This window comes from Egretta garzetta, unplaced genomic scaffold (genome assembly GCF_000687185.1).
Source record: "Egretta garzetta isolate BGI_Z169 unplaced genomic scaffold, ASM68718v1 scaffold256, whole genome shotgun sequence".
NCBI lineage: Eukaryota > Metazoa > Chordata > Aves > Pelecaniformes > Ardeidae > Egretta > Egretta garzetta.
In genome coordinates, this window is record NW_009260073.1 from 107581 (window position 1) to 120119 (window position 12539).

At 36.2% G+C, this 12539-nt stretch overlaps 1 protein-coding gene across 1 annotated transcript in view; it reads left to right on the forward strand.

Annotated features, from left to right (window-relative positions):
* Positions 1-10948, forward strand: part of GABRA2 (gamma-aminobutyric acid type A receptor subunit alpha2) — a 59539-nt gene extending 48591 nt beyond the window's left edge. The window contains exons 9-10 of the mRNA XM_009641241.2: positions 6354-6556; positions 10640-10948. Of these exons, the coding sequence (XP_009639536.2) occupies positions 6354-6556; positions 10640-10948 (512 nt within the window). The remainder of the gene's footprint in view (positions 1-6353; positions 6557-10639) is intronic.
* Positions 10949-12539: the final 1591 nt, after the last annotated feature.

Sequence of the window (12539 nt, forward strand, 5' to 3'; positions counted from 1 at the left end):
GCGCCGGGCGGATCTCCCAGTCTTTCTCCATACCTACTGGCAGCAGTTGTTGCTGGCATTTCTGATACCCTCTGGTCTCTTGCCTAAATGTGTTTCAAAAATGTGAAGTTAGCCACAGTTTCATAACGAGGTTCATCTATTGCTTCTTCCTGTTTTCTGACTCGTAGTGAATTACTCTTGCCAGTTAGAGCTGGGCAGGTACACTCAAGGTCTCATTTGGGTGGTGCTTTCAGGTAGGCTCCACTTGGTGACACGTGAAGCCCATACTACAGCTAAAGTAATAAAACTAGCTATTTCCAGCAGGGAATATAAAAATCGCAGGAGATTTTACTTTACTTTTTTATTGATCTTACTTAATTTTTAGTTTTTATATGGAGTAATCTCTTGCTAGATATCCATCTTTGCATTGTATAATGAATATATCAATATTAAAATATGATTAAGGAGAAAGTATTGGTTTTGATAAAGTGTTTTTCAGAATTGATGAGAAATTTATTTCAAGTACTTTCCTGAGAGCTACCATGTCCTGGAAAGGACTAACTACAGGAGTTAAAGAAATGTAACTCCCAGTTATTCAAAGCACCACTTAGCATTTATTATTTAATGTTTGAAAGAAGCTATTTTTCTTTCCCCTTTCTATTCGCTTGCAACATAGTTTCAAGTTCTAGGTTAAGATTAAGGGCTTGGTATAATGAGGCTTCTTTTATAGTCGAGCTTTTAAATCCCTTTCCTTTATGGCATCTATCTAATATTGTTGACCTAAGCTATCCCAAATGAATTATGGCTTAATGTTATATTGTTTCAATTTTGCTTTAAATTTTTGGAAGAAGAAAGTTTTATCATCGTTAATTAAATAAGTCATGATTGTGCTTTCTCTAGCAGATAAATTTGAAAAGCATTTGATTGCATTTTTAACGAAAGGGAATAAGCCTGGTTCATAATGCCTTCATTTAGTGCAAGATTACAATCTGTTTCATTTAGTAATGTGTTTATTGTTACGCATTTAGTGTCAACAATATTAGCAAAACTAATCTTGTGCAGCTTATTGAATTCTCGCTTCGTTTTTAATGGGTCATAACATTTAGAAGCATCACATATACTTGAATAGCAGCACTAGATACAGGTGACAGAAAAATCAGAAATTAGTTTTCTTAGTGTTACAGTTATCTATGTGTTTTAACTTGCATGGAGTAAGAATAAGGATGTTAACATGAATGTAATTAGATATATATTCATTGATACCCAAAGCAGGCAAGAACAAAAATTGTATTATTTTCTAGTACAATGTTCAAGATGCAGAATTTTAAATTCACTTAGCGATGTTCTTTTGTCAGGACTCTGTTCTCTGTGATCACTCAATTCTTAGGCTGCATTCCTATCCCTGTGTTTTGCTTGTTCTTGGTTTATCTTTTCAGAACCTGTATTAATTAGCGTACATTTGAAGCAAAAAGTCATTTAGACCTGAAATAGACTTTTTAATTGTGGAAATAAAGAAAGGGGGACCTAAGAAAAGTTCAGATTTGTTCTCTGGTTATTTTTACATGGGAATTGAATAATGTAGACCCTTCCTTTTGAACAATTCTGTATATACAAAGTACCTTTTCCCATTTCGTTGAAAAACTTCTCAACTGTTTTTATTTACTTCTCCTTTCACATGCTGCAGAGCATCGTTTGTGCCTTTAGAGGTATCCCACCACTCACAACTCCCAGTCTATAATTTCTTAAGTAGGAATTTCTGCTAACTGTAGACATAACACTCTAGTGGTAGGCAGTGGGCAAGCATACCTGGAAAACTGTAGCCCTTAGAGACCGAGCTGGCTTCAAATGAACTGATATGCCTTCTCAGCTCAGTGGTGTGCCAAGACACTAGCTCCTGTTCCAATAGTGGCATAGTGGCATGTGACTTTTACTGGAGCTGGGATTAAATAGCACTTGCTGTTCAGCTTTGGGAATTTTTTGGCAGTCAGTCAATGGGAACTCTGTTCCATTGCTCGATATTGGTACAGTGAAGCAACACGAGCACTGACTTGACGATATGTGTATGTAGCTTAACCAACTGACTGAATGCAACTTATCTGGAAAAAGATTATGTTATGGTCCTTGGCCTGCCATGCTATTTAGGAAGGCTTCTGGCCTTTTGTGTTGTACTTTTAGTGAAAAGGGTAGACAGAGCACTCGAGCTATTTTCTACAATCTTTCAACAGTTGTTCAGACTTATCTCCCAGTGTCTAAACAGAATCAATGTACGCTCCTTTTGTATTGTATTCTCAAGTCATACATATACATTGCATAAGTAAAATAGAGGCAATAAGGTGTGCAGCCAAATGTTATTATGGTATAATACTTTAAAATTACACTGTCTCCAGAATTTTTAAGCTTTTGTTTAGATCTCCAACCATTTACTCTTGGAGTGATAAAATGAAGTAGCAGTAATCTGTATCGCTGTAAAAGGGACAACAGTCTTTTCTTTCTGCTATGCTATTTGTATTTATAAATCTATTCATGTTTAGGACCAGGTTGAGTGATCTAATTACCTAACAACATTTGCAATTACTGGGAAGAAAAAAAGAAAGAGTGAAATAATAGAGCAATGGAATTAGCTTCCTAATACAAAAAAAAGTAATTTATCAATCCTTTTGTGATATGTTCTTCAACCATTATCTGTATCTTTGCAAAGTGCTATGATGAAAAGATAAAATTGTGGGAGGAGTAGCATGACATTATAAGAAATAGAACACATTTCAAGCATTTTGTACAAATTTTTTGCAAAGCTGAAGTACCTCTTTTGTTATAGAAATGCCCTTTGGTAACTCATTATTTAGGCCTTTCACTTTCATTTTTAAAGGAGATGTCTGTATTCTAACACAAGAAGGCTAGAACATGATTTAGTGCATTAAAATCTGTTCAAATTAGAAAAAACGGTTCATACACAGGAGGTGAAATTAGGGTCCAAAATAACCTGTTCCTGTCAAGGGGTAGCCTGACTTTTGCACACAGATGTGGGCATAAACTAGTCATCATGACAGATTTTAACTTTAATATTTATGTGCTAGCTCCTCCAATTTCTACTGTATGTTTTTAGTTAGGCATTTCTGGTTTTTCAGTTTACGACCTCTGCTGTAGTGTGGCAGTGCCCTATATCATTAAGTGAGAGAAATTGCTTGCCCAAAGGTGGCTGTCTAACTTCAAACACATCGTGAATGGTATCCATCTGTCCTGGAATCCAAAATATGACAGAGACGGTATTTTCCACATATATAAGTTTAGTGCCAGTGAAAAGTGTTGAATTTACAGCCCTGGAGATGGATATCCTCTCTCCAGCGAGCAGATGCCGCTTCAGAAGCGGCATCATAAAAAAAAAAATCCTAGGCAATCAAATAGCTCCAGTCTTGGCCTGAATGGATAAACCTGTAGTGACAGAAGATATTTAGCTTTTATAGGCATGCACTGCTGAGAATGAAAGTTGTAATGATGTTGGGGTGTATTTACTGTCAAGTATAAAATGCTTGGTCCTCTTTGAGAAGGGAAACATCAATGGGTTTTTTTTTTTTTTGGATCCTTTTTAAAGACAAACTGATGACTACTCATGGACTCTTACAAAATGAGACTGGTCCATGTCCTTCCAGCACTCATTCAGTGCCACATGTGCTGGGTGCTGGGCTATAGAAGATAGTTCTTGACCTGTATATAAACTGTGGTCTTTCTACATCATATTGAGATATCCTGTACTCTGTACATGGCCTGTTAAATTATTTAGGCTGTTCAGAGTAGTATATGATTTCAGGGGGAAGATTGTTTTCCTCTAATATTTTGACAACCTCATTGTAGCAGGACAATCTACTCACTGGTTTTAATACCAATTTTAGTTCACTAGTATTATGAATGAGTTAATGCAATGAGAAATTTTTTTTATCTAGTCAGTATATGGGTTTTGTGGGGTTTTAAGTTAATTCTTTGTGAAATAAATGTGGTTTGTTTTACAAGTAGACCATATTCCTCCACATTAATAATTTTTCAGTCCTCTCAGGTTTAGCAGTGACAAGGAGGCAGGTTATTTCCATTCAGTCCTTTTTTCATAAAGAATACTTGATAATACTGATTTTTCAAATTAACTATAATGGGCAAAATCATCTGTCTTTTGACTGAAGAACAGCAAGTATAAAAATACTAGAGATTCCTAAACTGACAGGGTTTCTGCCCAATTTTTTCCCACTCAATTCAGGTTAAATGACTGTGGTAGCTTGAACATCTCTGAATTTATAGATTGAAGGAATAAATGAAACCATGTTGGCAATTGTCTGACAATGTGCTGTTTGATTAGCATTTGGGTCACAAAGTGGTGTGGCTTGCTGAACTTTTTAGAGAAATTGTCAACTGGTAGCAAGACACAAGTTGTAAATTAATGATGTTTTAATTGAGACTAGAAAAGGTCAGCAGTTAATCTTAAATTAGATTTCTGAAGAAGCCAATAGGTCTTCCAGAAGATTAGTTTATTCTAAAAGGTAGAACTTAAACAGAAGAGTACCTTAGCAACTGTATATATTTACATGTGGATAAGGTCACCTTACCTCTGAGAAACAATCACTTTAGTGATACTTCTGTATAATTAAAATGATCTATCTGTAGCTCGGGACCGGTGTTAAAATTTGCATGTGGTAATTTTAAATGTAAGATAGACTTTTCCCTGAGGTGCTGAAAATAATTAAGTCATATGTTGTGTAAGTGTTAGGAGCAAATAAGTTCTTTACAAAATATATTGCCTGCGCTTTTTCATACAATATAGTATGATAGCTGCTTCCTTTTCGCTGTATAGGCTGGTAGATCCCAACAGTGTCACGGCTGATGCCAGACCAAATCCACTTCTTTAATTTATGGAGGCTGAAAAATAGCAATTAGACCATTCTGTCTGCTAAGGCGTCTGGATGCTGCGTGACTCGGCAGGATGGTTCTGTGCCTTGTTTTCCCTGCGGCACAGGCCTTTGGAAGCGCTGATGGGAGAGGGGGAGTAGCGCTGAGGCCGAGTCCACTTAGCTTTGCTCTGTCATCCTTTGTAGCACCCTCAGAGACGGAGATTCTTTACAGGAGGGATGGAAATTGCAAAGCATGAAGCGGTCTGAGTAGGTGTAATTGCTGCCTCTCTTCCCTCTAACACAGTGGTTAAAACTGCTTCTCTTGTAGCAGAAGGAAAATCTGAGCTGGGTCGATCCTGCAGAACCCAGGTGGCAGATTGCTGATGGTGGAGGATCTGGCTTAGGCGGGGGGTGACTTTATTTTCTCTTGGGAATCTTCTTACAACAATTTTATGAGCATGTAGTTGTTGAAGCTGTGATGTGCTGTTGCTAATATTTCTGCCGTGGCATCTCCTTTGCCTGTCATAATGGAGTGTAGGTTTGCTGATCTGTGCTAAGTATATCACTTTGCGTTGCTTTTCAATTCTGGAGACGTATTTAATGGCGTGCCACAAAGGGAATAGTTTAGTTTGTCAAAGTGTGATTCAGCCTGAGGTGGGAGAACTGATTTACTTAAGGAATGGAGACTGCGTTTGTAGCTGTGGGTTTCTGCTTGCTAAAACCGATTCAGAAAAATATTCTCTTCCTTTCCTCCCATGTATCTTTTTTCTGATTTTTTTGGTGTGTAATTCCTGGCTTCCCACTGGGTCTTCATTATGTACAAAGTACTGTAAAGTGTTTTTAATAACTGCCGCAGTGAAAGAACAGTCTTCCTGGATCATCAAGTCTTGTTTTCTGACACATAATACACAGTTATAATAATCTGGCATTTCAAACCAATATACTGTTCTAGAAAAAAATCTGTGTTACCCGAATGAAAACTTCACCAGTCTGTGTCTTCAACTATGTCACTGGATGGTTAGTGAGACAGCTACTGGCAAAAATAAAAAATAAAAAAATTTCATTATTTCTAATAACAAAGGTCAATTTGTGTGGTACTGTCAGTAAAGATGAGTGCCAGACCTGCAGCCACCAAACATTAACATATCAATCTTTATTACTGTAATGCTGCAAAATATTACGAGTACTACATCAAGGGATTATTAATTTTGTCCTGTCCTGATAGCTAAAAAAAAAAAAAAATAATATTATCTATCTCCTGTAGGTACAATCTTCAGCTGTTTAAAAAAGGGAAGTTTAGATGACAAAATTGAACTAAAATACCTCAAAGGAAACTCCAGATTCAGCCTTTAAATATGGTTCTGGCAGTTTTTCACTAACTTAGATAAGCAAATTTTCCATTGTGTTTCACAAACATAACATGATAGTTCTTGGTTTGTATTTTCATTAACATTCAAAACCCAAGTAAAATTATTGATATTCTGGTTTTTTGTCCCCTTGCAGGAGTAACAACTGTGTTGACAATGACAACACTGAGCATCAGTGCTCGAAATTCACTCCCCAAAGTAGCATATGCAACAGCTATGGATTGGTTTATTGCTGTTTGTTATGCGTTTGTATTCTCTGCATTAATTGAATTTGCAACTGTAAATTATTTCACAAAACGAGGATGGGCCTGGGATGGAAAAAGTGTAGTGAATGATAAGGTAAGTCCTAAGGAAATAGCCCTATTTCCAGTCAATTGCACTAAAACAGCTGTAATACATTGTTTTGATAAAATTATATACTATATTATATATATATATTTATATATATATATATATAACCAAGATGTTTTAAATCAAAAGAATGTAGATGTATTTTACATCCTGAACAAAAATATATCTGCCCTGATGTAGCTAATTTCACTTGGTCTCAATAATCCACATTTAGGTATCAAACACATTATTTTTTTTATGTTTGGAACTGTCTGACTTGTTTCTTGACTCCTCAGATACAACTGTTTATCTGGTTATTCAGAAAATTGAATCCAGATTACATTGCTTGATCACTTTTATTATTTAATCCAATTGAGTTGGAAATAAGAAAAAGATTACAGAAAGAGATCATGTATTTTACTTTTCCTGGTAACTAAAGATCAGAAAACCAACTGAATGCCTAGATATGTAAAAACTATTAATAGTAAAATCTAGATGTTTGGAACATTTTCAGTATTCTGAATCTTATCCCTAATGATATGTAGACATTAATTTTTAAACTAATTTAAGTGGCAGTTGTACAAAATTCTGAGTACTTCTTCACTTTTGATGTCTTGATGCTCTTGAGTGGGCAGAAAGAGTCATGCCTTAATTTTCTGGTATTGATAGTAGTGTAGGTGTGATAGCAAGAAGAAAATTTAACCTGATAGAATTTCTTATTTCGTGAACAGAATGAACTGGTGATACGTCTAAATTTGTGTCAAGCTTTACAGTTTATAATTTTAATAACACAGAACAGATGTTAAAGCTGACTTGTTGTTTTGACTGACTTACTGTATTAGATAATTTTGTCCTATCCCAGTCCCTGGTTCTACCAATGGAAAAGGATTTCTTCTGACAAAGAATACTCTGATTTCTGTGGTTCTCCTTAAAATAGGATAGAATATTATTTACTTCCTAGATGATAATAGTAGAGGTGAAGCAAAGTTTAATTAACTGGTGGTTTCTCATCTCTTTGAGTGCATGAAGCACAATGCATAAAGAAGCAAAATGTTCAGTTAATGGTAAAGGAGAATTAGAGGCAAAGAATACATTGCTTGTAATTCCCTGTGGTTTCCAGATGGGCATGAACTATCCATAGCTTCAGGATCTGTTCCCTCATGCTAGAAGTGGGTACCAAATCACTACAAGTTTATCAGTGTGTCACGAGTGAAGCTTTTCAGACTGGCACATTGCCCTGGCATCATAATAATGTAGGGAGCCCTTATAAGCTCTCCAATCACCCTTTGGCTGTTCCTTTAAATTAATATACAGTGTTGCCTCATGATCTTAGGAGTGGCAGCTGTTTAACAGCTAGGTAGTATTCCTTCCCTAGAAGTGACAAAATTAGCCATTCCATTTTGAGATTTATATACCATTCACATGTCCAGTTCTCTATTTTCTTCAAACTGACTTAACAATAGCTAAACTTCTAACATATTTGTAGTTTCTCATACAGAAATGTGGTTTGTCTTTGTTATGCAGGTCTCATTAATGGTATTACAGATACCTTTTAAAAACACACTAAGTGTGTCTAAAATGAAGGAATTATAGATCAATTAGAGCATTCCTATCATAATTTGATTTGGTAATATGCTCTTATTTTTGCCGAAAGCATCTGTGCACCTAAAGCCAAGCTTAGTCTTTACCAAATAAAGAGAAATATGTTTCCTCAGTGACAGTCATCTGGGTTCACATTCTATGGAAATTCCCATCTAAGTGCTGTCAACATGAAATTTATCTCACAGGAATGTAGGTGCAGGCACAAGCTACATATTTGATCAGCCCTTTTTCACACTTCAGTCAATAAGGAACAATACTGAATTCTCACTTAGTCCCAGATTTTCTTTTTACGTGATACCATCTTCTGAGACAAGGTATTTGGGGCAGAGCATCTAACCATGAAGATCTTGATAAGATTTGTCAATGGCCCTGACAAATATAAGGTTGACACTAATTTAAATCCGAAATTGGGTAGATGTCTCCCAGTGGAAGCAAAAACATGGAATGCACCTGTATGAGAAATGTCACAAGAATTCCCTCACTTGTGCCACTTCCATTAGACTAAAAATCAAACCAAACCAATATAACAGCTGTTGATTTCTTATATGAGCCACAAGTTTACTGTTTCTTCATCTGTTTAATTCTGTATTTTGTGGAAGAGAGGACTGAATCTAGTATTTATTTACCTGCTTCTAAATTATATATGGAGAGCCTTGCTTCCTGAGAAACTGAAATCCTTCCATTCGTTCCTGTAGGTTATAAGAAGTTCCTTCATTTGGGATTGCTGCAAAACAGGGAATCAATTTATAGCATTACAGTCTTATTGCAGAACTAATCTGTGTACCTAAATATATATCTAAAAACTCAAGCCTATACTGATTACCTATGCGTCCCTGTATCTATCTATAGACATAGCCTGTCCATTAGACTGCCATTGGCTGAACTTCAGCCATTTGAAAGCATACACAATCCCATAAAAACAAAGAATTGCTGAGGTTGGAAGGGACCTCTGGAGATCATCAAATTTAACTCACCTGCTTCAAGCAGGGGTCATCTAGGGTCGGCTGCTCAGGATCATGTCCAGACAGTTTTTTAATATCTCCAAGGATGGAGACTCCACAACCTCTCTGGGCAACCTGCTCCAGTGCTCAGTCACGCTGACAGTAAAACAGGGTTTTTTTCTATATTTAAGTGGAATGTTCTGTATTTCAGGTTGTGCTCTTTGCCTCTTGTCCTTCTACTGGATATCGCTGAGAAGAATCTGGTCTGGTTGACTTTAGTGTCTTCCAGCAGATATTTATATACATTGATGAGATTCTCTGCCTCAGCCTTCTCTTCTCCAGGAACAGTCCCAGCTTTCTCAGCCTTTCATATTTCAGATACTTCAGGCCTTAAATCATCTTTGTGGTCCTTCTCTAGACTCACTCCATTATTTCCATGTCTCTCTTGAACTGGGGTGCCCATAACTGGACCCAGCACTCCGGATGTGTCTCAACAGGGCTGAGTTGAGGGGAACAATTGCCTCCCTTGGCCTGCTGGCAACACTCTGTAATGCAGCCCAGGAGGCTGTTGGCCTTCACTGCTGCGAGGGCACATTGCTGGCTTGTATCCAACTTGGTGTCCACCAGGACCCCCTGGGCTTTTCCTGCAAAACTGCTTTCCAGCCCATTAGCCCCAACCTGTACTGGTGCATGGGGTTATTCCTCCCCAGGTGCAGGACTTAAATTTTCCTTTGCTGAACTTCATTAAATTCTTGTCATTCCATCCCACTTTTCTTATCTTCTGTTATTTTTTTAGGTTCTAATCCACATTTTCATCTCTGTTATGCATTTTTTAAACAATAACTTCCAAAACCCAGAAGTAGTTCATGGGCTAGTTCTCAGCTCACTTCTGCAACTACCAGGCTGGAGTCCTTCTTCCTCTTAATTGCAATCTCTCTCTGACCTCTGTGTTTGTGTCTATATGCATATACATGTAAACACACACATATTTTTCCAGAATCTCTTAAAAATGTAGACCATTGCTGAAATTCCTTTATTTATTGGTGGTACATTATGAGATATTCAAACAATAGTGATGCTAGATTTATGTGAGAAAGATGGCCTTATTTTCATTTTATTGCAATGCCAGGTAATCTTTTTTTCCCAGTCCACCCATTCATGCCTTCTGGTTCACTTAACAGACAACATTTTAAAGATCTTGCAATTCTGTTGTAAGGAGCCAGGTACAAAGCAGCTAGAGAAAGACCAGCTCTTTACCAGTTGTCCATATAATGGCAGCAACAGACCCTTCCTCACATAACTTCAGGAGGGCATTTGATGATGCAAGAGTCCATTTTTTTAGAGCATTCTTAGGTTACCTGTATCTTCTTTTTGGGTAGACTGGAAGCGTCTGTCTTTATATTTGAATTTATCAGGATGGGGTTCCTGGTATTTATTTTAACATGCTCACATATACTTGTTTGTTTCTTTTACATTTGAAATGATGTTTTATTAAGTCTGTTCTGGCAAATACCCATTAAAAATTTAACTTCATGCTGTCTTCCAATAGAAAAAAGAAAAAGCGTCTGTCATTAAGAAAAACAATGCCTATGCAGTGGCTGTTGCCAACTATGCTCCAAATATTACCAAGGACTCAGTGCTACCAACCATCTCCAAGAGCGCTACAACTGCAGAACCCAACAAGGCAAAACCAGAAGCGAAGCCACAGGAGGCAAAGAAGACATTCAACAGCGTTAGCAAAATTGACAGAATGTCTAGAATAGTGTTTCCAGTCTTATTTGGTACTTTCAATTTAGTGTATTGGGCTACATATTTAAACAGGGAGCCTGTCTTACTTGGCTTTGCGCCATCAACCTAAAAGCTGAATTGCACTGAGGACTTAAAGCATCATTCTAATCAGATAGGTTGTTCGCTATGTACAGTACGACTAATAACTGCTAATCTGTGAACCATTATGTACAGAGTGTATATAGATGTCTTATCTGTGTATCTCCAAAGGAGGGACACAGTGTTAATTCATGGGTCTGTAAACAGATAGCACCCATGGTAAATATAGCCAGCTCTTAAAAAGTTATACCCAGGGGAGTTCTGTTAAACTAGGATTCAAATATACAGAATTATATTCTCTCCATACAATGAAAGGAAGATACGATCCTACATAATTATTTAGGAACAGTATTTTTTTAATTTAAAGTTAAAATATTTTTCTATAAAGTAACTAATTCTACTTTAATGAAAGAAACTGTCATTTAAAAAAGCAATTTTTTTAAAAAAGGTGTAATTGTTTCATACAATAGCAGTACCCATGTACATAACAGAGTACGGAGGTAGTAGAGTTCTACTGTTCACAAACATTCTGGATACTAGGTAGGCTGAAGAGGTAGTAAAGACTAATATATAATGCAAAAGCCACAAGTTTCTTACTTCTGTCCTGTTTGAAGTTGTTAATAAACTCTTCTAACTGATTTCAGGGAAAAGCAAGTGTTAATCAAATTTCCAATATCAACCAAGTTCCGCTAGTGAAACTCTTGTTCTTTTCACTGTTCTATTTGTTTGATGCTGCTAAACCAGGTTGACTGGTTCAGCAAAGTTGGATTTTCTTTTTTCTTTTTTATTTTGTTCTTAATTGGATTATTGTCAGGTTCATAAAAGCACTCAGAAATTTTTCAGGGTTAAGTATATTGGTAATATAATACACTCTTTTTCCTTGCTTAATGTTATCCTAAAACCTACCATTAAAATATTTACCTGTATTTGTCCCAGAAAGCATTCTTTTCAAGGGAAACAAGAACCATGATTTAAGTCCAGGAAATTGTCCATATAATAAAATTTACTGCTGCTTTTGTAAATCGCAACTTTACATTTCGCTGACATAACTTTACAACAACTTTGTATACTAGAAATGGTTTTGCTAAGATTTGAATGTTATTTTTTTAATAAAAGGTCATGCATCATCAGTAGGTATCAACTGTATTTCATATACGCAAGTATAACAAAATTGGAGCTGCCATTTGCAATTTTATATGAACATTTAATACTGATCAGTAAAATTGTTTTTCTTCTGAGCCTTTGCAAAGATTCTTTATGCCCCTAAAGGCCTGGTAAATCATGACGTAAGTAATAATTGTGTACTGTATTTAGATTTTAGTATACTTGGCCAATCAAAAATATTTTGATTCACACATACATTAGCAGTTATTAGTTGACCTTTAAAAAAAGATACACCTTTATGATGATGTCTTCTAGTAGAGACATATGTAGTCGTATAGTGTCATTTATTGCAGTTTTGTACAGTACTTGAGTATAGTGCATAAAATAGATATGTTCAGAGTTCAACAAAGTTGTACAAATATTTCTAAAATCAAATAAAAGAGTATCATAAGACATGGAAATGTGCTAAAAACAACAAAGAGAAACACTGCTTTCATTCGCTGTTTTATTTTCTTGCT